This window comes from Mobula birostris, chromosome 11 (genome assembly GCF_030028105.1).
Source record: "Mobula birostris isolate sMobBir1 chromosome 11, sMobBir1.hap1, whole genome shotgun sequence".
NCBI lineage: Eukaryota > Metazoa > Chordata > Chondrichthyes > Myliobatiformes > Myliobatidae > Mobula > Mobula birostris.
Window position 1 is genome coordinate 29007139 of NC_092380.1, and position 27994 is coordinate 29035132.

Here is a 27994-nt window from a genome sequence, read left to right on the forward strand (position 1 = left end):
AACAAAAAAAATGCAGATGTTCAAAATATGAAACAAAAATAGAAAATGTGGCTAACATTCTGCAGGTCAGAATTCATGATGAATGTCTTTGACCTGAATTGTTAATCTTTTTCTCTCTTTCAAAGATTAAAGGTTAGATTTATCACATGTACATCAAAACATATTGTGAAATGCGTTGTTTACATCAACAACTAACACAGTCCGAATCTGCGCTGGCGGCAGCCCGCAAGTATCAACATGCTTTTAATGTAATGTAGCAGGCCCACAACTTATTAACTTGAACACATATGCCCTTGGAATGCGCAAGGAAACAGAAGTACTGTGAGGAAATCTACGCAGTCACAGAAAGAGCATATAAATTCCTTCAGACAGCAGCAGGGATTGAACCCCAACCTTCAAATTGTAGGCGCTGTAAAGCCTTACACTAACTGCCACACTACCATGCCCCCTCCCCGCTGATGCTACCAGAATTTCCTGCTTATTTGGGACAACGCTTAAAGAACAAAAACTAATCAAGAAAATAGTCAGGATATCCTTCGTTTATTTGGGACACTATGCTGCCTGATTGGGACAGGAGACTGCTGCTGAACCGTTTCTAACAAGTGTCAGTCGTGTGCGCTTGTGTGGCCATTACACAGGCTTAGAGTGCAGAGTTTTTAAATAGCGTTAGTTGTTTGTGTTTATAAAACAATGATTTTTGTCACTGATAGTTGGCAAGAAATAAGCAGCAAGACAATTTAGAATTGTTCTCACTGAAGTTTCAAGCATTCAGGCTTCGAGATGCCAGAATGGCCAGGAGTGAAAAGGAAGCGATTTCACTATTTCAACAAGTTAGAAACTACGAAGAACTTGAAGAATCAACAATCATTTTGAATGTTACAATGGAAATGAAAATTTGGAAGATGCAATCGTCAAAAGCATTGTATGAAGGCAGTCCAGTAGCTGCACGAGGTGTCTGCGCTAATTTTGTACATTTACAGCCAATCAAAAGAACACTACAGTATCTTCGTTGTCTGTCAAACTGATGATGACAGTGAAAGCTGTATGCGAGGGTTTTTAAAGTGGAAGTCATTGCAATGGGACAGTTCCACTGTCTTGACCTCGAAAGTCCAGATCTAATGGTATGAGTAGTCATCACAAACTGGGGTCTTCCTTGGTTGCAGTGGATGACCATGACTTCTGTGCTTTATCACGCCCTTCGCTATCTGTGAAGCATTGCAGACCACCTTCTTGGTCGTTGGATCTCGCTGTTTATCCACCCACTCCACAGGATGACTTTATATACTAGGATAGGCATGTCCCTATTTCATTGAAGAATGAGGCCCACTGGCTATCCTCTCCTGGTTTAGCTGCTTGCTGAACTGGTGTACCAGGATGTGGCTGCGGTCGCATTCAAACAGCTACTTACAGCGACAGGTGAGAACTGAGTGTCCAATAGGGACCAAAGGTGAGTGAGTTGCCCCAAAAAGTACATGACTAGCTCCTTCACCAGAAGTGCTACCCCTTCCAGGACACTCTATACTCTGAAATGTATATTAATAGATTTCTCCATCAGTAACTGTTAGGAGCTAATATTCAGTTTTATGGTACCAGTTGGAGCAGCCGCACAACTGGGCCAAAAATGTATTAGTCCTGATGTGTCCCATTTAATCACAATTATATGTGTGTGTGTGTGTGTGTGTGTGTGTGTTATTTTTTCTTATTGTGATTTATACTTTTTTTATTATTATGTATTGCAATGTATTGCTGCTGCAAAACAACAAATTTCACAACATATGCTAGTAATATTAAGACTGATTCTAACTCTTATTTCAAATCTTTATCTCTTAAGTCTGATGATTAAACTTTGTCTTGGATGATACGCACTTCTGTTGATCCAGGTAAAGTTTAACAGCTGCTAAAATAAATACCTTGCTTTTCGTTACTGCCACTGGGCAGGAGATACAGGAGCCTTAGGTCCCACACCACTAGGTTCAGGAATAGTAATTACCCTTCAACCATCAGGCTTCTGAACCAGCATGGATAACTTCACTCACCTCATCTCTAAGCTGATTCTACGACCTACGGACTCATTTTGACGACTCTTTAAAACTCATGTTCTCTCTATTATTTTTACTTACACAATTTGTCTTCTTTTGCTCATTGGTTGTTTGTCAGTCTTTGTTTTATGTATAGTGTTTCATAATTTCTATTTTAATTCTTTTTTTCTTATAAATGCCTTGAAGAAAATGAATCTCGATGTAATATATGGTAACTTATACGTACTTTGAAAACAGATTTTACTTTTTTAAAATAATATTCACTAATGACCCCAGACAAACTCCTCCCATGGTCCTGTATCTCAGAACACATCAACCGTCCATTCGCTACATGAACCACTTTCCTAAGAAAAACATGCAAAATACTAGAGGATCTCAGCAGGTCACCCAACATCCATGGAGAGGAATAACCAGACAATTCTTCAGGATGAGAACCTTCAGTCCTGATGAAGTGCCTTGGCCAGAGGCTTTGATTCCCTTTCATAGCTGCTGCCTGACTTCAGAGTACAAGGTGTCCAGGAAGGAGTAGCAACTCGGTGAAGGGCCTGGTCGTGTCTTTTCTGGGGCAGCTCACTCACCTTTGGTTCCCTCCTGACACTCAAATCAAATCAATTCATTGATGATCCAATAGCCTCTGCCCTCCACTCTGTCCTGTCCCACCTGGAAAATGGGGCCTCATATGCCAAACAGCTGTTTATAGATTTCAGTTCAGCATTCAACACCATCATACCCCAGAAACCGATGGGGAAACTGTCCTCACTGGGTCTCAACACACCCCTCTGCGATTGGATACTGGACTTCTTAACGGTAAGGCCACAGTCAGTCCGTGTGGGCAGGAGTGTCTCTAGTCCCATTACGCTGAGAACTAGTGCCCCCCCAGGCTGTGTGCTCAGCCCACTGCTGATGCATGACTGTCTCGCAGGATCCAGCTCAAACCGTGTCATCAGGTTTGTAGATGACACAAAAATGGTTTGACTTATCAAGAATGATGACAAGATGGAGTATAGAGGGGAAGTGGAGTGGCTGGTGGATTGGTGTGAGAAGAAAAACCCAAGCCTGAATGTGGAGAACACAAAGGAAATTATTGTGGACGACAGGAGGTGCAGACAAACCACCCCATTCTGCGAATACATGGCTCCTCCATAGAGTGAGTTAAGTTTATCAAGTTCCTGGGAGTTCACATCTCAGATTACCTCACCTGATCCCTTAATATCACCTCCCTCAACGAGAAGGCACAGAGGCGCCTCCACTTCCTAAGAAGACTGAGGCAAGCAAGGCTCTCGCCCCTCATCTTAATTGTGTTTTACAGGAGCACTGTTGAAAATGTCCTGAGAAGTTGCATCTCCATCTAGTACGGGAGCAGTCAAGCATTGGACCAGAAGTCCCTACAAAGGACTGTGAGAACACCTGAGAGGTCTCCCTACCATCCATTGGGGACATTTATCAGGAGCGCTGCATATTCTGGACCCTTGGTATCCTCTTTGACATTCTACCATCAAGCAGGAAACAACGATGTATAAAAACAAGAACGGTCAGGATGAGAAACAGTTTCTTCCCTCAGGTCATTAGAATTTTGAACTCCCGGCTGCATCATGTTCAAAATGTCACTGGTTAATCTGTTCCGTACCTGCCAATATTTAAATGAATGCACTTTAGTTTGTTACTTATGTGTGATTCATCTACAGATTTTATCCCTACCTTCATAAGTTATCATGTGTTATGTGCACTATTGTGCTTTACATCCTGGTTCAGAGAAATGTTGTCTCATTTCTATATACATTTTATGGCTATATATATTATATAGATGTATACAGTTAAATGACAATAAACCCGACTTGCTGAGCTCCTCCAGCATTTTGTGTGATTTGCTGTGGACTTCTAGCATCTGCAGAATCCCTTGTGTTAACCATTTCCCCAAGTTGTCCAATGCAGAACCTCGGGCAGAGCTGAGCTTGGATGGGTATTTACTTGGAGTCTGGTCCCAAGGATATTGTCCATGCGCGCCAGCCCAGCATCAGTCATCATTTACTATTGAAAATTTACACCATTGGCTATAGGAAACAAAAGAAGGCAGTAATTTATATCCCTACAACTTTGAAACACAAATCCTTTACCTCATTATGTGATTGTGGCGGAAGCTCTCCTTCATGCCCATCTCCACAGCAATGTGGGCCAAGGGCCAGTCTGGGTGGCTTCGCAGACAGTCAGTCAGCTGTTGCACAGTGTCAAGTTTCAGCAAGCCCGAAGCTACTTCATAGAACGGCCTCATCTTCTGCGCAAACTGTAAGAAGACAGTTCTTGCCTCCACTTCTGAGCTTACCTGGAACAACCTGTACAGGTAAGAAGGGTATGACATAAAAATTAGGAGTAAGTGTAAGCCATTTAAATTTCAAAGTAAATTTATTCTCAAAGTACGCATAGGTCACCATATAGTACCATTACACTCATTTTTTGCAAGCATTCAAAGTAGAACAAAGCACAACAATAGAATCAATGAAAAACTACAGACACTTCCAAACAACCACTGTACAAGTCAAACTGTGCAAATACAAGGAAAAAATAGAGTGAGAGATCAGGAGAGAGATGTGGATGGGGGAGAGAGAGGGGAGAAGGGAGGGGGAAGGGGGCAGGGGGGAGGGGGGAGGGGAGAGCGGGAGGGTGAGAGGGAGAGGGAATACCAAGAACATGAGTTGTAGAGCCCTCAACAGTGAGTCCAAAGACATAGGAGAAGAATTAAACTCAGCAAGTTTGCTCTGCCATTCCATCATGGCTGATAACCCCTTTCAACCTCATTGTCCTGCCTTCTCCCTGTAACCTTTCATACCCTTACTAAACAAGAACCCATCAACCTTCAGTTTAAATATACCCAACGACTTGGCCTCCACAGCATCCTTAGGCCATTTCCACAGATTCACAACCCTTTGGCTACAGAAATTACTAGGGTCCTAAACAGTCCATACGTTGTGGAATCAGTTCAGTGTTATCTGTCACTTTCAGTCCGCTCCACTATTCATTAACATCATGGCTTCACTAATAGCTGAGATCATTGTACAGTGAAGTACAAATACAATGAAAACCTTGCGTGCGTCCGCAGCACAGCCACATGGGTACAGGCAACACAGACTGTGAACACACCATTTTCCAGCATAATGCCCACATCCCTTTGATTCAGAAATCTATCGATCTTTGTTTTTAATGAACATGACAAGTGAACATGAAAAAACTAACACTGAAGGCGCAAAGATCCAAGAAGAATCAGAATCAGGTTTAATATCTACTAACGTATGTTCTATGAATGTTGTTTTGTGATAGTACAAATGCAAGACGTAAAGAAACATGATTCTGATATGGGTCCCTATTTGCAGACTGAGAGTGGGAAGGGGGTACAGAGAGGGAAATCATGGTTGGGAAAAGGGGAAGGGAACGGGAAGCACCAGAGCAACAATCTGTAATGATCAATTGTTGGAATCAAATGACCTGTCTGGAGTCTCAGGGCTGGGTGTACCTACACCTGCACCTGCACCACCCCCTACTCCGGCACTCCTTCTCTACCACCTGTCCCACTCCCTTCCCGCAGCGCTCTACCCTCGCCACTCCCAACAATCTTTGCTCCTGCCAGATTTACAAACTCACTCTCTGCTCCAAGTTGACAAATACAGTACTGTGCAAAAATCTTAAACACTCTAGCTATATAAACGTGCTTCAGACTTTTGCACAATACTGTATTAAAAAAGTTAAATAAATAGTGAAAAAAAAGTGTAGTGTTCATGGGTTGGTTCATTGTCTGTTCAAAAACTTGATGGCAGAGAGGAAGAAGCTGTTTCTAAAATATTCAGTGTGTGTTTACAGGCTCCTATACTTCCAGTCTGACGGTAGAAATGAGAAGAGGACATGTCCTGGGTGGCAAGGGTCCTTAATGATGGATGCCACCTTTTTTTGAGTTATCGCATTTTGAAGATGTCCTTGATACTGGAACTGAATGAGTTTGCAACCCTCCACAGAACTAAGTGGTATTAGAAATTTAAATACACTCAATGGCCACTTTTTAGATACACCAGCTCATTAACGCAAATATGTAATTAGCCTATCATGTGGCAGCAACTCAATGCACAAAAGCATGCAGCCATGGTCAAGAGGTTCAATAGTTCTTCAGATCAAACATCTGAACGGGAAAGAAGTGTGATCCAAGAGACTTTGACCATGAAATGATTGTTGCTGTGTATCTCAGAAACTGCTGGTCTCTTGCGATTTTCACACACGGTGGGAAAAACAAAAAAATCCACTGAGTGGAAGTACTGTGGGCAAAAATACCTTGTTAATGAGAGGTCAGAGGAGAATGGCCACACTGGTTCAAGCTGATAGGAAGGTGACAGTAGCTCAAATAGCCACATGTTACAACTGTGGTGTGAAGAAGAGCATTTCTGAATGCAGAAAACTTCAAACCTTGAGGTGGATGGGCTGCAGCAGCAGAAGACCACAAACGTACACTCAGTGGCCACTTTATTAGAGTTATGAGGTACTGATTTTCATTCTTCAAACGCTCTTTAGAACTTAAGACTCTCAACAATTTTTCAAGCAATAGGTCATTGCTTCAATCATAAATTATATAGTCTGAAATAGTTGAAGGCTCATTATATCACTCTAATGGCAAAAAAAACATGTTTGAAAGCAGCTTAATCCAGTCAGATTTCCACCTCCTGCAGTTTAAAATGGTCTTGTTTATACCACAGAATACATTCACCAAAGGAAAGGTGAAAAATGCAGCCAAACAATTTTGTTGCTGCCAACCCAACCGCCACTGGGCCTCGTGCCACAAGTGAAGTTGTCCAGTGGGATTATTTAGGGGGAAAAATGCTCTGCATAAATGGAGCCAATCTTTTGTTTAAACTTATTGAGATACAGCCCTTCAAGGGATGCCATCCAGCAATCCCCCCTTTTAATCCTGGCCTAATCAGGGGACAATTTACAATGGCCAATTAACCTTCCAAACGTCTTTAGGCTGTGGGAGAAAACCAGAGCACCCAGAGGAAACCCATGTGGTCAAGGGGAGAACGTACAAACTCTTCACAGGCAACTGTGGGAATTGAACTTGGAACACCTGTACTGTAAAGCGCTGTGCTAACCATTACACTGCCTTGTGTTTGCTGGCAATGTTGCCCTGGTTAAATAACAACCATGCTCTCCTCTCACTGTTGCCATTGGGAAGGAGGTACAGGAGCCTTAAGTCCCACACCAGCAGGTTCAGGAACAGTTATTACTCATCAACCATCAGGCTCCTGAACCAAATTGATAACTTCACTTACCTCAAAACTGCGCTGAGTCCAAAACCTATTGACTCACTTTCAAGGACTCTACAACTCCTGTTCCTCATTATTTATTATTTATTCATTATTATTTGTTTTTTTTATTTGCACTGATGGTCTTCTTTCATACATTGATTGTTTGTCCATCCTAGGGTGTAATTTTTCATTGATTTTATTGATTTTCTTTATATTTACTGTGAATGCCCACAAGAAAATTAATCTCAGTGTAGGGTGCATGGTGATATATACATCGTTTGAACTTTGAAGTTTTTCAAAAAAGTCTTAACCTCTTTTCTAATTCTTTCCAAAGGCTTCATATTCCCAATTCTGCAAATTCTTCCCTACTTATAATCCTCCAAAATAATCATGTTCCTAAAATTCAGAATCGGGTTTATTATCACTGACACGTGTTGTGAAATGTGTTGTTTTGCCGCAACAGTACAGTGCATACAAAAAGTTACAATTACAAATATAAAGATTCATAGGTAGTGCAAAGGGAGATCAAAATAGCATTCATGGACTATGTTGGTGGAGGGGAACATGCCGTTCCTATAACATTGAGTATTGTTTTCCAGCCACGTTATAGAGCAAGATGTAAACTTGCTCTCAATTGCAAAATACATAGTGCAAACAAAAAGGATTAACAAGGTAGTGTTCATAGGTTTGTGAGCAATTCAGAAATCCGACAGTGGAGGCAAAGAAGTTCTTTCTAAATCATTGTGTGTGGTCTTCAGGCTGCTGGGCCTCCTCCCTGATGGTTGAAACGAGAAATGGCCAGGGTGGTGAGAGTCCTTAATGATGGATGGTGCCTTTTAAAGATGTCCTTGATGGTGGGGAGGCTTCATTATCAAGGACATGATGCTGGTCTCTTCTTATTTCAGAATATAATTGTTCTATTTTTGGCTACCATTCCATCAGCTGCCATTGCCCTCAACTCCAGAATTCCCTCCCTAAATCTCTCCATCTATTTTTCCCTCTTAAAAAACTTGACCACCTTGACCAAGGTTTTGCTCACCTGCCCTGATGGTTCCTTCTGTGGCCTAGCCTCTATTTCACTTGATGTTTGATAACATCTTGCAAAGAACTCTTTCCTAAATTAAAAGCCCTATTGTTGCTCTGTTGTGCCATGGGTCAATTAATGGTTGAGAGGAAGGAGGCAGCGAGAAGTTTGTTCTCTGACCTGTGGGATGTGCACACAGATCTGAATGAGGTCTTTGTCATTGGTATGCATGCAAAAAAAAAAATATAATCAGATAGGACTAAATGAATATTGGTCTTTTATCTTAACCAAGATGAAGAATGAACTTATTCTTCAATTAAAAATAGCACTGGTTAAATCTACTCAAGGCCCGATGCCCTGGGCAAATTAACCAGTGTGATACCAGGACAAAGTTGCATAAGTTTAGTTTGTTTTCCCAAGTTCAGTACACTGAAACATGATCTAATCAAAGTATTTAAAATAATGAAGGAATTTAATATGATAACCAAAGAAAAACCATTTCTATGTTGATGAAATTATAACATCTTAAAAGTAAAAAATTACAACTGGTTAAGATTAAGATTAGCTTTATTTTTCATACGTACATCAAAACATTCAGTAAAATGTGTTGTTTTGCGTCAACAGCCAACACAGGAAGCAGCCCGCAAGAGTCGCCATGCTTCTGGTGCCAACACAGCATCCCCCCAACCTACTAACCCTAACTTGCGTGTTTAAAAGGAATGCTGCCACAAGAAAGCAGCATCCATCCTCAAGAACCCCCGTCATCCAGACTATGACATCTTCACATTGCTGATAGGAAAGGTGATACAGGAGCTTTAGATCCCACACTGTGAGGTTTAGTAATAGTTACACCCGACAACCATCAGGCTCCTGAACTAGCAGGGATACATTCACTCACCCCAACACTGAACTGATTCGACAACCTATGGACTCATTTTTAAGGATTCTACAACTCATGTTCTCAGTATTTATTACTTATTTCTTTTATTATTATTGTTTTTTCTTTTTTTTTTGTAACTACGCAATTTGTTGTTTGCCCATCCTTGTTTGGGTGAAGTTTTTCAATGATTCAGTCATGTTTCTTTTTCTTTACCTTAATGTCTGTAAGAAAATGAATCTCAGAGTAGAATATGGTGATAAATATGTACTTCAATAATAAATTTACTTTGAGCTATACTTCTGACTGACGCTTCATCTTCCTGTTTCCACTTGATGATAAAGAGTAACGTACCATTCTGCAAAGATGACTACATAGTTCTTGGCATATCTTTCTGAAAAAAACACATATTTTGTCCTGAAGAACTGGCTAAGTTAGAAGAATTAGAGTTTGGCATATTCAATAATACTACAATGCCAAAGATTTGTTTATGTAGCTTGGTTAAATGTACAGTATACTATAAGACCTAGCAGTAACATGGACAAAAAAAAATGTACAGAGGAATTTGTATGCTTGTATACTTTATCAATGGATGCATATATCACCATATACTACCTTGAAGCTTGTTTTCTTGCAGGCACTTACAGGAAAATAAAGAAATACGATAGAATTTATGAAAAACTATAATAGCGAAGACTAACAAACAACCAATGTGGAAGAAAAGTCATAGCATGCAATTAATAAAAGAAAATAAATCAATAATACTAAGTTATAGAATCCTTGAAAGTGAGTCTATAGGTTGTGGAGTCAGTTCTGTACTGTGGTGAGTACCTACGCTGGTTCAGGAACCTGAAGGGTAATAACTGATGCTGAAGCTGGTGGTATGGGACTTATGGCTCCTGTATCTCCCGCCAACTGTAGTAGCGAGAAGAGAACATTGTTGGATGATGTGGGTCCTTGATGATTGTATATATGTCGATGTTTTGGAGCAGTGAGAAGTTAACCAACAATGAGGCAAAAGTTCAAAGTATATGTGCAGAATAAAGCACAGAGATTCATCCTCCTACAGGCAGACATGAAACATCATGGAAACCATTTAAGAAAACAAAGGTCAAAGTTAATTTATTATTAAAACATGTATCCATATGCAACGTTGAAATTTGTATTTCTCTAGATAGCCACAAAACAAAGAATGAACATGAAAGTCATTCAGAGAGATACATCAAAACCCCTCCCCCCGCACAAAATGGAACAGGAACATCGACCTCTGAAAAAACCCAACAGGTACGGGCAATAAAAAGACAAAGAATATAAAAGCCGCAAGTCTGTAAAAGTTCACAGTCTATAAACGGAAGAGTCCAATCCATAAATGGAAAACCACAATACCCTCCTCCGATATCACTGACCATCATCGAAAAAGAGGGACACCACACGAACGCAGAGGCCTACCCGTTCACCACAGGGAGCCACACACCGATAGGCCACTCACAGACTCCTTCTCCAGCAGCAATTAAAAGGCAGGCAGTCGGCGCTGAAACTCGCTTGCCTTCTGCATTCGGCTCGATGTCTCAGGCTTCCTCGAAGCTTTAATCGGCGATCAATAAATGCTTTAAATGGCGAAACAGAGTCAAACATTGGCTCGCGGCCCATCTCAAAGTTTCTTCACATCGAGGCCAACCCAGTACATGCTAGCTTCCTGGAATCTTCTCAGAGCCAGCAAAGCGCTGGATCACTCAAACAATCTCCAAGCTGTATATCACAGGCTCTAAACAATCCCAGAAATACACTAAAGGTGAAAAATAGACATAAATGTAGGAAAACAGCTATTTTCATTTGCTATCTGGAAGATGTCGACTGAGGAAGAGTTGTATGCTGGCACCACCTCAACCAGAAAAAAATTGTGTAAGAAAAAGATGAACTTGCACAAAAGGCAAAAAGCAAGCAAACAACACATAAAATATCAACCTCAAACCAGGAACCCAGGAGAATTCAATTTATTTCAGTTCAGTTCCATTCAGTGCTGCTGGCCGATTGCAGACCACAGAGCCAGTCTCCACTGAAGCACCTCAGTCCTCATGGACTGGATTCTGCAGGGAGCGCTCATGTAGTGAGGTCGTCTCTCTGGCTTTGCTCCATTCCCGTTATCCTTTTTAACCTATGATCTCCTTGATCTAATCAACTTTAAGTACACCAGAAGACTTACTTTATCTCTCTGAATTATCGATTAATTGACTTCTTTTTGTCAATCGTAACTTTTGAGCTTAAAGAAATGAGTACGAGATCTAAAACCAAAGATGGGAAAGACGCTGATGGGAACGGAGGAAAGAAGAAAGGTGACTCTAAACCAACGGAATTAACTTACGAAGTTATGGTGAAGTGTTTGGAGGAAATGTTTGAGCAGCATCGGATAAAATTATCTGAAAGTTTAACTGCTCAATTTGAACAACATCGTCAAAGCCTTAATGAAGATTTAAAATCAATCACGGAATCTTTGAAATTCCTGAATGCTGATGTTTAAAAACACAATGCAAAAATTTCTGAGCTGGATACTAAATCTCAGAAGGTGGATACAAAAGTTGAGATCTTAGAGAAGAATCTAGCTTCGACTACTAAACAGCTCCAACAACTTAAATCCAAAGTTATTGATCTTGAGAATCGATCGAGAAGACAAAATTTACGTTTAATTGGCCTACCCGAGGGTGTTGAGGTTGGAGATCCTGTAATATTCTTTGCTAAACTTTTAAAGGATTCGTTCGGTTCAGTTTTTCCCAACGATCCTCCATTACTCGATCGCGCCCATCGTATACCGTGGGTAAAGTCAGCAGCGGCTGTTTCCAAACCCAGACCAGTTATTCTTCATTTCCATTATGTTAATGTTAAAGAACAACTTCTCCAGATCGCTCGTCGACAAGGGATGATCAAGTATCACCAGCATTCCTTCAGAATAGTTCAAGACTACAGTCCTGAAGTGATGAAGGAACGACTGACTTTTAAACCTTTAATGTCGAAATGCTATCAAAAAAATCTCAAACCGGCACTACTGTATCCTGCACGACTCAGAATCTCTCTTCCCGATGGAAATCGTCATGTCTTCCACTCTACAGCTGCCGCTCGGAGCTTTTTGGATGATAATTTCCCATCTGATACAGATACCCTCTCTTAATCTGTGTCGGGTGCTTCCAGCACCAATTTTTTTTCTCTCTGGTGTTTTTCTTCAAAATAAACCTTCTACTACTGTGCGATGAAGGTTTTTTATAAGTTTAAGATTTTTGTTCTTTGTTTATTACTATAGTGATTATTCTATAACTTATATAGAATATTTATCTTCTGTGAATAACATCACTTTCCCTTAGTTAACCTTTTGTTTTAATTTATCCTTTTTTGTTATTACTAATGATCCGATCCGACGGTCATTTGTAGTTATATGCTTCCTATTTTTGATTTTCGCATAATTAAAATGGCGACTTGTCTTTCTTTTTCTATAATTTTTTTTCGGGACGCCATGTTCTTATGCTTCTTCTTCCCATAATCCATTTTTCTTATTTTGGAAGCGTTTCTTTTATTTACTCGTTTATAATTAACTAATTATATGCACTGATACTGGTTTCTTTTATTTTATATATTTTAGTAATTTTTACTATGGAGACTAATTTACAATACTGTTTATTTTTCACATATTAGTCTTTGGGAGGTCACTTATCTAACATATATTTTTGGAGTTGCCCCCTGCAGAAATGGGGTTAAAGTTAGTATTAGTTAGCGCTTTCTTCAGCCTTCTCTGGCTCAGTTCGGGTTTCTACTTGGGGTTGGGGGAGGGGGTGCTCTTTTTCTTTTTTAATTTTTTCTATTGGGCTGATTCAGAACTACAAAGATGTCCCCAGTGTCGGGGTTTCCAGTTCCTCTCTAATCATGTATTCCCCTTCCGATTTCATGAGCTCACATTATGGTTAACCCCTTACTTACCAAAGGGTTAATTTTTAGTTATGGCTCATTCTATTAATTTTGTCTCTTGGAATACAAATGATTTAAACCATCCAATAAAATGGAAAAAGATTTTCAAAATATTCCAAAGACTGAATGCTCATATTATCTTTGCTCAAGAGACTCATGTAAGGAAAGAGGACAGTCAACGCTTCTTTAAGTTTTGGAAAGAACAATACCACTCAAATGCTGAAGCCAAAATTAAAGGCGTTTCAATTTTTATTGATCCCTCAATTACATTCATTCATCAAGACATCATTTCAGATCCTAATGGCAGATTTCTGTTAATTACGGGGGTACTTTTTAATAAAAAGGTCGCTATGGTTAATGTTTACGCTCCGAATGTGGATTATCCTGAATTCTTTAAACATTTACTTACTTCCCTTCCTAATTTAAACGAGTATATGTTGATAATGGGTGGTGATTTTAATTTATGTTTGAATCCCATGTTGGATAGATCCACAAGTAGTCCGGCTTTACCGAATAAGGCGGCTACTATTATCAACTCTTTTATGTTGGATGCTGGGATTTCAGAAATTTGGAGATTTCTACATACAAATGATAAGGAATTCTCCTTTTTTTCACATGTTCACCGTTCTTTTTCCTGAATTGATTATTTCCTGATTGACTCTCGTTTGATTCCATATGTAGTTGATTGTAATTATGACATTATTGCTATTTCAGATCATGCTCCATTGAAACTTTCCATCAAGTTAATGGATACCTTTTGTACTACCAGACAATGGCGATTTAACCCTATTTTGCTTCAAGATCAGGACTTTGTCAAATTTATAAAGGAGCAGATTGATTTCTTCTTTTTAACTAATACTACGGATGAAGTTTCCAACGGAACTGTTTGGGACGCCTTTAAAGCTTATATCCGTGATCAGATTATTTCCTATTTGGCCGGTTTGAAAAGACGTATTAACAATGAAATACTTCTACTGGTTGATAAAATTAAAGAAGTTGATAAAAAATATGCTATTTCTCCTAGCAAGGAGCTGTACAAACACAGAGTTGAACTCCAATTGGAACATAGCTTATTATTAACATCCTTGATCGAAAATCAATTAATGAGAACTAGAAGTGATTTTTATATTCATAGTGATAAATCGGGTAAATTACTGGCTAACCAATTGAAATTTGATTCGGTTAAACGTCAAATTACTAAGATCCGCAAACAGGATGATACTTTCACAGTTGATCATGTTGGGATAAACCAAACCTTTCAAGAATTTTATACCTCTTTATATCATTCTGATTTTCCTCATGATTCTAATTTCATGCATGATTTTTTAAGTAAATTGAGTTTTCCGAAACTATCTCCTGAAGATTGCTTATCATTAGAAACTTCCATTTCAGAGGAAGAAATAATAACTGCAATCTCATTATTAAATTCCGGTAAAGCACCCGGTCCCGATGGGTTTACAGTGGAATTTAAAAAATTTTTTTCCTCCATTCTTTCTTCTAAGTTGTCTAGAATATTTAAGGAAGCAATTAGTTTAGGTAAATTACCACAATCGTTTTATGAAACCTCTATTTCCTTAATTCTTAAAAAGAATAAAGATCCTACGGATTGTGCATCCTACAGACCGATATCTCTTCTGAATGTAGATTCAAAAATTTTTTCAAAAATTCTAGCTACTAGACTGGAGAAGGTGTTACCTCAAATTATTTCCATGGATCAAACCGGATTTATTAAAAATCGCTATTCATCTTTTAATATTAGGAGGTTAATGAATATTGTTTATACCCCCTTACTTACTACCCCGGAATGTATTATCTCATTAGATGCTGAGAAAGCCTTTGACAGAGTTGAATGGACTTATTTATTTAATGTTCTTGAGAAATTTAATTTTAATTTGACATTTATATCTTGGATTAAATTGTTATATTACTCCCCGGTAGCCTCGGTCTGTACAAATAATTATAGATCTCCTTTTTTTCGTCTTTTTCGCGGTACTAGGCAAGGTTGCCCTCTTAGTCCTTTACTATTTAATATTGCTCTTGAACCTTTAGCAATTGCTATCCGTGACTCGCCAAATATTGTTGGTATTACCCGTGGAAATGAAATGCATAAACTATCATTATATGCAGATGATTTGTTGTTATATATCTCTAACCCGGAGAAGTCAATTCCTGCTATCTTAGATCTGTTAGCTCAATTTAGTAACTTTTCTGGTTACAAATTGAATCTTAGTAAGAGTGAATTATTCCCTTTAAATAAGCATGTACCAATTTATGGACGTTTACCATTTAAATTGGTTACTGATTCATTTATATACTTAGGGATAACAATTACCAAAAAATATAAAGATTTATTTAAAGCTAATTTTTTACCTTTAATTGATCAGATTAAACTTTTATTTACCAAATGGTCCCCAATCTCTTTGTCTTTGATTGGTCGGATTAATGCTATTAAGATGATCATTTTGCCTAAATTTTTGTATATATTTCAATCGGTTCCAATTTTTATCCCAAAATCTTTTTTTGATAACGTAGATTCAAAAATTTCCTCATATATTTGGCAGAATAAAAATCCTAGGTTAGGTAAAAGATATTTACAGAAATCCAAGAAGGAGGGGGGACTTGCCCTCCCAAATTTTAGATTCTATTATTGGGCAATTAATATTCGACATTTGAAATTTTGGCTACAAGATTTGGACGCATCTTTAAACCCTCATTGGGTAAATCTTGAATCTAATTCATTACAAGGGTTTTCCTTGGGTTCGGTTTTAGGAACTTTACTTCCTTTTACTTCTTTTAAATCATATAAACAAATGAATAACCCAATAGTTAAACATACTTTACGTATATGGTTTCAATTCCGAAGATTTTTTGGGTTTAATCAATTCATTCTAGCAAGTCCCATTATATCAAATTTTCTTTTTCAACCTTCCATGATGGATCAAGCTTACTTTGATTGGAAAACCAAAGGTATAATATCTTTTCGCGATTTATTCTTGGATAACTGTTTTATGTCTTTTGATCAACTCTCTAATAAATATAACTTACCCAGATCTCACTTTTTTAGATATTTACAGATTAGAAACTTTTTAATTACTGTCTCTCCTAATTTTCCACACCCATATCCAATGGACACTTTGGAAAAAATCTTAGACTTAAATCTTTCTCAGAAAGGTGTAATAGCAATTGTATATAATATAATTATGAATTTATGTCCTGATGCCTCTAATAAAATTAAAGCTGACTGGGAAAGAGAACTTGAGATTAATATACCGACTGAAAAATGGGAAAAAATTCTTCAGTTGGTGAATTCATCCTCTGTATGTGCTAAGCATAGGTTGATACAGTTTAAAGTAGTTCACAGGGCTCATATGTCCAAAGATAAACTATCTCGTTATTACTCTTATATTAATCCAATATGTGATAGATGCCAGTCTGAGATTGCTTCTCTAACTCACATGTTTTGGTCATGTCCCTTGTTAGAGAAATATTGGAAAGATATTTTTGATATTATTTCAACGGTCCTAAATATAGACTTACAACCTCATCCAATTACTGCTATCTTTGGACTACCAATGATAGACTCAAATAATTTAACCTCTTCATCACGAAGGATGATTGCATTTCTTACTTTAATAGCTAGAAGGTCCATTTTGTTGAATTGGAAAGAGATCAACCCTCCTACAGTATTTCATTGGTTTTCACAAACTATGGTGTGTCTGAATTTGGAGAAAATTAGAAGTGCAGTTTATGACCCTTCTATTAAGTTTGAAAAAATTTGGAGGCCATTTATTCAGCATTTTCATTTGATGTAATTTGATCATTTCCAAACTGGTTTTAATTCTCTGTACTGTTGTTGGAGGGGGATGGAAGCGTCGACGCTGAGGTTTTCTTCTTTTCCATTTTTAAGTTGTTAGTTTTGCCCAAGTCTTTTAGTTTAGTTTAGTTGTTTTTTTTTCTTTTGGGATGGGTTTTTTTTTTCTTTTTTTTGTCTTTTTCCTTTTTTTTTGCTTTATATTATCCGTGATCAGTTCTACATGTATGGGAGTTTTGGTAATTTCCACTATTTGGTTTTGCAATTACTCTTTTTTTAAATGTAACAATACATCTCATATTATCTGTATTATTGCTATGTTTTGTTTCTATATTTTGAAATTAATAAAAAGATTGAAAAAGAAAGAAAGTCCTCATGGACTGCCTCGATCAAACTGTTCAAAAACAGCAAAGAAAAAGTAACCAGAATCCAGCAACACGTGCATCATGAAGCTCAAAGTCGCCCAAAATGAGTCAACAGCCACGAGCCTCGCCAATGTGGACCCCAAGACTCCTGCACTTTCCTCTGACAGCAGCTAGCTGGAGGCAAAGGAAGACCAGTCAAATGCAGGCACAAACGGTACTGAACACACGCCGGTCCTCTGCTCTGATCTTCATCAACTTCAACCTTGCTTGACGCCTCAGTCGGAAAGAGGCAATGGAGTTGATCATGGGCTCGCAGCCTCAACACCTCAACTGGAGGGAAACGATCATGGTGTCTCCAGGCTTCCAGGCCACACACTCTGCTCCCAACCTCACAGAGTCCCTCTCAAAGACAGCAATGCACCAGATCGCTGAACTGGCCCCAAAACACGCCATCATAGGAGGAGAAGATGGCGGCACGACACAGCTCGCAGCGGCCACTCGAGTGGTGATGTCTGTTATTTGTCAAGTAGGGTGCCGTGCACAATCCTGATTTGAGGGAGACGGACGTGAGAGCACGGAGGAACATCTGGTGAAACTTCTGAAATGCCTGCTTCACTGCTGCTGCTACTTTGTGGTCCAGAATCTCCGGAGGGGAAGGCCCCAAGTCTTCGGCTTTGCTTGTTGCTCGGCGGCCGGGGTAGGGTCAAAGCGATCGGCAGAGGGTCGTGCTCGGAGAGGCTGTGTCAGAGGGGCTGGTCGGAGGCTCGAAGTTTTCGGACGCACTCAGAGTCCACTGCGGTTGAGTGCTTCCAATGGTGCTGCATTGGCAAGTTGGCAGCGCTTGGAGGTTCCTGGCAGGGAGAGTTCCTCCCTTCTGCCACCTGCGTGGGATGATGGGCTATCAAGACTTTGAGACTTTTTTTTACCGTGCCCATGGTCTGCTCTTTATCAAATTATGGTATTACTTTGCACTGTTGTAACTATATATTATAATTATGTGGTTTTGTCAGTTTTAGTCTTGGTTTGTCCTGTGTTTTCTTGTGATATCATTCTGGAGGAACATTGTATTATTTTTTAATGCATGCATTTCTAAATGACAATAAACAAGGACTAAGTGTCCTCATAATCTAATCTAAAACACACCATCAAAGTGTAAATCACAGGTTCCAATCTCATGGAGCTTAACAGTAGAATCATATATAAGTAATAGTAGAAGTTGTTTTGTGAACTGTCTGCAGGACTTCACCTTTTGTATCATTGTTCACTGGCATCATCTTGAAGCACCAGTGGCACAAATGTCCACATCTACGGACAGACCAAACTATGAAAAAGGAACAGCGAATGAATCTGATTACTGAGGCCCTCCGTTGGACGTTGCATCTCAGCTGTCTACATGTTATGGCAGTACAATTGAAGAGCAAGCTGTTGCCCAGGTAGCAGGCTACACCTCTCCATACAGCTGATGAATCCAAAGGAATGGCAGAGACCGATGGAGTTTGGCACCAGTGGCATTGCAGGAGCTGCCAGTCAATGTTGAACTCAATGTAGGACTGTCTCTCACTCAATGTAATAAGACCAAGGAACTGTTTGTAGACTTCAGGAGAGGGAAACCAGAGATCCATGAGGCAGTAATCATCAGAGGATCAGAGGTGGAGAGGGTCAGTAACTTCAAATTCCTGGGTGTCACTATCTCAAAGGACCTGCCCGAGACCCATCGTATAAATATTGTGAAGAAAGCACGACAGTGCCTCTACTTCCTCAGGAGGCTGAGGAGGTTTGGCATGTTATCAAAAACCTTGGCAAACTTCGATAGATGTGTGGTGGAAAGGGTGCTGATTATGGCCTGGTATGGGAATATCAATGTCTTTAGCAGAAAGTCTGATAAAAGGTAGTGGATTTGTCCCAGTACATCATGGGTAAAACCCTCCCAACCATTGAGCACTTGTACATGAAATGTTGCCATAGAAAAGCAGCGTCCATCGTCAGAGTCCCTCACCACCCAGGCCATGCTCTTTCCTCGCTGCTGCCATCAGGTGGAAGGTACAGGTGCCTCAGGACTCACACTGCCAAGTTCAAGAACAGTTACTACCCCTCAGCCACCTGGCTCTTGACCAAAAGGGGATAATTACACTCATTTAAGGACTCTGTAATATTGTTATTTCATGCTCATTATTTATTGTTATTTATTTATATCTGCATTTGCACAGTTTGTTTCCAGTTAACAGCTCCTGATGCTTACAGTTTACAGTTACTGTTCCATAGATTTGCTACGTATGCCTGCAGTAAAAGAATCTCTGGGTTGTATGTGATGACATGTATGTACTCTGATAATAAATTTTTACTTTGAACTTAGGGACTCCAGCTCCAGATTTTTCTTCAGGGTTTACTCCCAAAGCCTTCCCACAAGTGGGTATAGTGCAAGGCAGCGGAGATTTAAGAGCAGAGTTTTCTTTCACCTATCATGGCTGACGAGCTCCAACCGCCCAAAGCAATTGGTTTTAAAGTGCCATTAACCTGGTTTTGCCTCTTCTCCTGTCAGTAGAAATATTTCCACTAGGCTTAGTTATCAGAGGCTATTTGAGATGCATGCCACTGGAAGCACTCAACAGGTAGTGGGAGCTTATCCCCACCACCACTCCCCCCAGACCTCCTTCCCTGGGTATAACAACCTTAAGGAATCGAAGGAATGTGATTGTATAGCACTGATATCATACTGGAACAGGAACATGCTGATGGAAGAAGAAGAAGAAGAAGAAGAGGTGCCAGTAGTCATGTTACATGGGTTAATTACCAATGATGACATGTACATTAATTCTTTAACTTCTGGTAATTTGTCCCCAATCCCCCTTCTATTTTCCTCACCTGCCTATCACCTCCTGGTGACCTTAGTCCTTCCCTTTCTTCCATGCTCCACTCTCCTCTCCTAACAGATTCCTTCTTCAGCCCTTTACTTTTTCCGCCTACCACCTCCTTTCATCCCTCTGATAACCCACCTACCTTCACCTCTCACCTTCTAGCTTGTACTCCTTCCCCTCCCCTACCTCCTCATTCTGGCTTCTTCCCTCCCCCCCCCCCACCTTCCTTTCCAGTCCTGATGAAGGGTGTTGGCCAAAACCTTAACTCTTTATTCCTTTTCATTGACGCTGCCTGACCTGCTGAGTTCCTCCAGAATTTTGTGCCTGTTATTCTGGATTTGCAGCATCAGCAGAATCTCTTGCAGTTAATTACTAACCTCACATTTACTTCTACTGCCATTTATAATACAGGCAAAGACTTCTGCCTTTAGATCTTGTAAAGACTCACAAATGTATGGAATTAGAGTCTGATTTTGATTGGCAAAGCTGACAAAAGCAAGTGATTGAATTATGGTCTGATATCATAAAGCAAGTATCAGCATCAGAGCTAATCATTGATAGGGGAACCGGACTAGGTCTAAGAGCAATGCTGAAAATGTGCAAAGCAGTGACAATACAAGCCAGAACAGTCTATAGTAAAGCATAACTCTCCACAGCCAGCTAAGTACAGGAATACAAACCCATTATCAAGGTATGCATATGTCAATTTGAGATTTGTTTGCTTGCAGGCACTTATGAACAACTATACATAAACAAAGTCTGGCAAACAAACAATGAGGCACTTGAGAGGTGGCTTCTAGACTTGCAGTTTAATGTATGAGCCATTAATGGCAGAGAAACAGAGGACAATCTGTGCAAATAAAAAATAAGTAAATAATACTGAGAACATGAGTTGTAGAGTCCTTGAAAGTGAGTCTGTAGGTTGTGGAATCAGTTCAGAGTTGAGGTGAGTGAAGTTATCCACGACAGTTCGGGAGCCTGATGATTGTAGGGTATCAACTGATACTAAACCTGGCGGCGTGGGACCAAAAGCTCCTGTACCTGCTGCCCGATGGGAACAGATGAAGGCAATTCAGCCTTTCAAGCATGGTATACCATTCAATATCATTGTTAATACATAGCCTAAATCTATGAAGAAGTTTTTCCTCCAACCTTTAATGCTTAGTCCTACAGTACAGAAAAAGTCTCATTGATATCAATCCTACACTAATCCCGTTTTTATTTTTCCTTTTTTCCTATTGATTCTCCCCAGATCCTGCCACTTCCCTAGTAAAGGGGGATAGTGCATTGGAGCCAATTAGCCGACCAACTCTCATGTCTTTGGGAACGTTGAATGAAACGCAATCACAGGAGGAACATGCAAACTCCACAAAGAGAGAATTGCAAGTCAGGATCAAACCTGGGTTGCTGAAACTCTGAGGTGAAGTGAACTGATCTGATCTAGCATGAACTACCATATGAGTAAGAGAATTCCAAATTCCTATCACAATCTGTGTAAAACTATTTCCTAACCACATTTCAAAGCAATTATTCCAATTTCCAGATTTTGACACAAAGCCTGGACTCCCCAACTGCTGGAATTAACTTTTCTTTAACTATCCTTTCTGTTCCCAGAAAATGGGTCAATTCACCCCATATCCTAAATTGCTGGAAATTCAACTATTTCTTGTAATATTTCCTCATAGTTTAACCCTGAAGAAGACTAGGCATTAGTAAATTAGTCGAGAGAATCTTAAGCTGGCTCTGGCTTTGTATTTCCCGAGGGTATGACCACATTCTGAAAAACTAAATATCTCCACTAAAAAAATCAAAATTATAAAGAATAGATTTGGATCGAAGAAATCAGTTTGATAAAAGGCAATTTAAACTTGGAGATATACATATCAATAATGGTGTCAACAAAATAAAACCTCAGTTCTATATGCAAACAACAGGAATTCTGCAGATGCTGGAAATTCAAGCAACACACATAAAAGTTGCTGATGAACGCAGCAGGCCAGGCAGCATCTCTAGGAAGAGGTGCAGTCGACGTTTCATGCCGAGACCCTTCGTCAGGACTAACTGAAGGAAGAGTGAGTAAGGGATTTGAAACTAATCCCTTACTCACTCTTCCTTCAGTTAGTCCTGACGAAGGGTCTCGGCCTGAAGCGTCGACTGCACCTCTTCCTAGAGATGCTGCCTGGCCTGCTGCGTTCACCAGCAACTTTTATGTGTGTTGCCTCAGTTCTATATAATCAACAGAAATAATTATGAAGTGAGAGACAGGATGTCTGTCTTTTCCATTTGGATCCAAAGTTACTCCTGAATAAAAAAAACCTGTTCTTCACCACAATTAATGTTTCACTAACAAAATGGTCAAAACAACGTAGCACTTGAGAGTGTGGTTTCAAGATTTGCAGTTTAATTGTGAGTCACTAACTGCAGAGAAACAGACCTGCTGTTTTTTTTCCAGCAACAGGTTTTTTTTATCATTGAGAAATAGGGCATAAGACCATGCTATGTTGAATGAATCTCTTTATTTTGACTTTGTACTGAACAGCTGTCTCACAATGGTCCAGTGATCTTTCTGACTATTGCCCACAATAAGTTCTCACCTGAAGGCAGTCTGAGGTATGCTGGGATTGATGAGCAAGCAATCCCAGGACTGCATTGTATGGTAAAGCACCACTCGGCTATCATCCATGACTCGGTCGTAAGCTGCATACTCAGACAATGGGACCTCCCGCACACGGTAAGGATTGGCGAAGAGATTGGTCACAGTGTTCAATGTCTCTACCAAACGGCCAAAGAACTGCATCCCTACAAGCACCTGAAAGAACGGAACATGGGGTGAGTTTGGAAGTGGAAGGTAGGAGGAATAAGAGAGTAAAAAAGAGAGGTTGCCATTTTATTTTTCATTATCACACACAGATCACTCATTTCTACACCATCCTTCACGATCTTAACATTGTATCATCTTTGAAGCATTCCTGAGGCTCAATCATTATTGCTTTGTACAAATAAGCTCCGCTTTCCTCCCGCACTCTAAAGATGGACAGGTTAATATGCTAATTGGTTATAACAGTGTAAATGGGTATCACAAGCTCATGGGCCCGAAGGACCTGTTACAGTGCAGCAGCAGTAGTAGTACTGTAATTGTAGATTTTTATAAATAACACGCAGGCGTTTTAAGTTTAAGGGAAACCATAAAAACTCCATTATTGTCCCCCCAACACAAAACACAAAGTGCAGTAAAACTTCACGTCATCATGTCAGACCAGTCTCTTAAAGTGAACCCCAACTCAATGTTGGTGGAATCATGCCTATGTTTCTAACGATTCCACCCTACACAGGCACTACCCCCCCCCCCCCCCCCGAGTTCACCAAAACCAACATTGAGAGTCTGTCCGGAGCTCCTCCCACCTCGGGTCCTATTTTCCATGGGTGGAGGAACAGCAGGTGCCCCTGGCTTGTCCAGAGGTGTGTTGACACGCTCATGGTCACATTGTGATGTCAGAGGCATGGTAGTTGAATCCTCCAAATCTTGGTAGTCTGGTTTAAGGCAATCTTCCGAAATACATTCATTTTACCCTTCCTATGATAAAAATCTTTTCTCTCCATTCCAAAACAAGGAACAGGCCATTGTAAGGGTGTCTAAGGGGATGTTGACGTGCACTATGGTGGACAAAAACAAATGAAGCGGAATGTAAGTCAACAGGAACTCAAGAGTGCTGTATGCCATGATGGGAGGTAGGAATAGTTGCAAAGGAAACAAGCTTACTGAGGAGGGCGGAATGTTGTTGGGAGGCCAACCAGCCAGTCATGGTGTCAGGAATAAAATCTCCTGGCACTCATAATCGCTGCCCGCATACTAACTCAGCCACAGATAACTACAGGTCATCTTTTGGAGCTCTGCTGAGCCCAGCAGGACCCACGGGAGATGATCATGCCAAAAGTCATCAGCCAGGGAAGCCCTCAGAGCAGCCTTTAAGGAGCAGTAAAACCACTCGCATGGGCCATTGTACTGCTGGTGACACGCCGTGGTGTGATGCAGCCTAACTTTGAGGATCTGGGCCAGCGCAGCCCAGAGGACTTACGTGAGTTGGGGACCACAGTCTAAAGTAATGACAGATGGGGTGCCAAACCGAACAACCCAGGAGCTGATGAACACCTGAGCCACGGCTGTGGTCATCACTGATGCTAGAGGGACAACCTCTGGTCACCTGCCTGTGGTAGGTACACCATGATAAGGAGGTGCATGAAACCGCATGGCGGAGAGCAGCGTGGGAAGAGGAGCAACCAGGTCAACATTAACAGGGTCAAATCGTCGCTCAGGGATCTCAAAAGGTGCCAATAGTGCCTGAACGTGATAGCTATTTTTCGCCCTGAGGTATTCAACACAGGCTGCAGTCTAATTACCCACGTCCTTTATAAGGCTGTGCCACACAAACTTCAGTGCAACCAGTTTCTGTGAGGCCTTCCAGCCTGGATGGGGAGGCCATAAATGCAGTGAAAAACAGTATGCCTCTGGTTTGCGGGCACTATGTGGTGAGGGCAACTGGTTGAGACATTGCACAAGAGAGATTTCCCAGCTTCCCCAAACTTAATGTCAGCCAGCTGCAGGCCTGTGACTGCTGTTCAGTAAGCCTGGATCTCTGGGTCAGTGGCTTGGTTGGCTGCCATGTCGGCATAGTCAACCCATATGTGTACGGCCTCAACCCATAAGGTTGGCCATGAGAAGACTCAGCCACTCCATTACTTTTCCCCTTGATGTGTTGTGTGCCTGTTGTGAACTCTGATATGTAGGCCAGGTAGCATTGTTGCTGTGCAGAACAAGGGTCTGATACTTTGGCCAACGTGTACACAAGGGGTTTGTGGTCAACAAACATTGTGAAATGGCGACCCTCTGGTAGAAAGCAAAAATGGTGGACAGCTAGATAGAGACAGAGAAGCTCAGAGACAAACGTGCTGTACTTCCTTTCAAGGGAATTGTGCTGCCAGCTGAAGGCAAGTAACTGCCACACGCCTCCGACCAACTATTAATGCACAGTACCCACAGAATAGTCTGAAGCTTCAGTAGTAATGGCTATAGGTGCATTTGGAAGTGGGTATGCCAGTAGGGTCACGTGGAAAGTGCTCATTGGTGTCATCAAATCTCCAGTTATGTCCGCTGACCAGTCAAGCACATGGCTAGGGGTGTTGCCTTTAAGAGCACTCTACAGAGGAAGCACAAGTTCAGCAGCTCGTAGAATGAAGCAGTGATTGAAATTCACCATATCTAAAACTTCTTGTAGTTTTATAGTAATGCGGGATAGTGGAAAATCCACAATAAGAGACTTTTGATGGGAAGGGTTTCACACATTCTGCAGAGGTGCGATGGCCAAGAAAGTTGATGCTTGACAACCCATACTGGCATTTAGCAGGATTAATAATCAATTCACGTTGCCTTAAACGCTCAAAAAGTGTGCAGAGACGAGATACATGTTCGGATTTGGATGCACTGGCAACAAGTACGTCATCCAGGAAAACAAAAAGAAAATCTAAGTCTTGTCAAACAGAGCACATCAGCTGTTGTAAAGTCTGTGCTGCATTTTCAGCCCAAATGGCATGCGCAGAAACTCGAAAAAGCTAAATGGGGTTATCACAGCTATCTTGGGAATGTCCTCCAAGCACACGGGCACCTGATAGTAGCCCCTAACTGAGTCAACTTTCCAGCTAACCGTGCTGAAAAGTCTTTGATGTGCGGGATCGGGTAACGATCAGGAGTGGTGAATAGGCGGCAACCACCATTGCTAGGGACCACATGAAGGGGCAAAGCCCACGGGCTATTCAACCTGCACACAATGCCAAACTTTTCCATGTTGGCAAACTCAGCTTTCGCAGTCGACAGCTTTTCTGGGTTCAGTCTATGTGCGCGGGCATGGACCGGCAGGCCAGTTGATCTACAATCCAGCAGTTCTTTAGATCAATTAACAGCTCTTGGGCACATAGAAAATCTGCACAGAGCAAGAGGTCCAGCCATCTTAGCCAGGATGAAGTCCTATGTGTAATGTCGCCCACTGAAGCAGAGTGTCACCCGTCGTGTCCCATAAGCATCAGGATCCTGCTACCATTGGCAGCCTCCAGCGAGGTTTTGTCACTCTTTGCCTTCTCATCAATAGGCGATGCTGATAGCACATTCACTTGAGCACCCGTGTCACAAAAGAAGCAGTGCTCTGAAAAGGTGTCTGTAATGAACAGTAGACAACTCTGGCAGCTGGAACTGCCACAGTGTTCACTGACCTCTGATATCCTGGTGCACTGGCACTGTCGAAGCTGCAAGGTGGTCGGCACTTCCTCGCGCTCATGGTAAAAGCATAAACCCAGCGTTGTCTGTTTCGCAGCTGCAGGCATGCATGTGTTGGAGGCCCTGCTGACCAGATTTATTGACGCAGGGAAAGGAGGAGGAATTATACACCTCAGCCTCCGCTGAGTGTAGACTATCAGCCATTTTAGCAAGCTCCCTATGGTCATTCATGGGTGTATTAGCAAAGGTTATACAAACTTGATCAGGCACTTACTGCAAAAAGAGTTCTTTAAAAATAACACAAGGGTGGTGATTTCGCCAGGAGAGACAGCATGTGGTCCATTATCTCCAAAGGCCTAACATCCCACCACCTCCCCCAGCCGGGTAAGGAGAGCAACTGTTTGGTGCGATCTGACTCCGATAGTCCAAAAGTCTGTAATGGGGAGCCTTCAGTGTGCACTACTTTTTGCTTTCAGGCGGGTTTTCAAGTAGATGAAACATTCTTGCTGCTGAGGAACTAATGAGCAATGCTACTATGCATACACTTGCCCCTTGCAGGATCTGTCCTCATGTTTTCCTTCAAAATTTAACTTGAACATTTCATTTGATCACCTTTATCCAACATCCCTACCTTCTCACATTTACCTTGAGTAGGGCACTTGACGTTTAGCCTTTACAACAATAGTTCCCCACTGCATTCTCGAGACAGAACGCAGAACGATACAGTACATGAACTGCCCCTTTGGCCTGCGATGTCTGTGTTGAGCATGATCTAGATTCAACCAATCCCTTCTGTCTGCACATCATCCATACCCTTTATTTCCAGCCCATCTAAAAGCTCCCTTAGATTATGGTTTTCTAGATGGCTGACCTTAACTTGTTGTTGCACTGGGAGTTACCACTGCCCACCTCTGCGTATCACCAAACAATTCTGCGAAAAGGCTTATTGACATTTCAAGTTTTTACTTCTTAGGACAGTAACATACCTAGTTTTAAAAAATTGTCTTTTCCCTCTTCTGAGCTACTCTGTATTCCTTTTGTTTCAAGTTTCTGGTTTTTCTCTTTCATATTATCAAAAACAGGTTTGATTGAACTAAAAATCTAAAGGACTATCGCCGTCTCCTATATCCTCCATTCGGTGCTATGGATATTTGTACATTTGGATGCCCAGAGGCTAAATGAGTCAGAAACAGCACGTTCCAGCAGTGCCTTCTAATTATATAGAGATATCAAAACAAGGCATTTAAATGTGATTTTCCTCTGTAAACTAGAACGCATCATGTCTTGACTTGTACCGACTGCAATTTAGTCATCTACTCACCAGATTGGTTACTAGTTAGACAGCATTTCTGTTGTAGAACTCACACCTATTCATGATTTTTGAATGTCCTGTTCTTCATCTCTAATGTCAATGGAATGTACAAAGACAGAACAGTATTCTCATGTGCCAAAAAAACATTTCTTCTTCCCCGCTCCCGGTGCCTCTCTTCCTGACCTGGTGAGTGCACCCAGCTTTTTCAGCATTGAT

General features: G+C 40.9%; 1 protein-coding gene across 2 annotated transcripts in view; it reads right to left on the minus strand.

Moving 5' to 3' along the window:
- Positions 1-27994, minus strand: part of pla2g6 (phospholipase A2, group VI (cytosolic, calcium-independent)) — a 138342-nt gene that overhangs the window by 99252 nt on the left and 11096 nt on the right. For both annotated transcript variants that reach the window (XM_072272009.1, XM_072272008.1), the window contains exons 2-3: positions 22796-23010; positions 4154-4369 (exon numbers count right to left, since the gene is read on the minus strand). In XM_072272009.1, the coding sequence (XP_072128110.1) occupies positions 4154-4369; positions 22796-22998 (419 nt within the window). In that variant the 5' untranslated portion in view covers positions 22999-23010. The remainder of the gene's footprint in view (positions 1-4153; positions 4370-22795; positions 23011-27994) is intronic.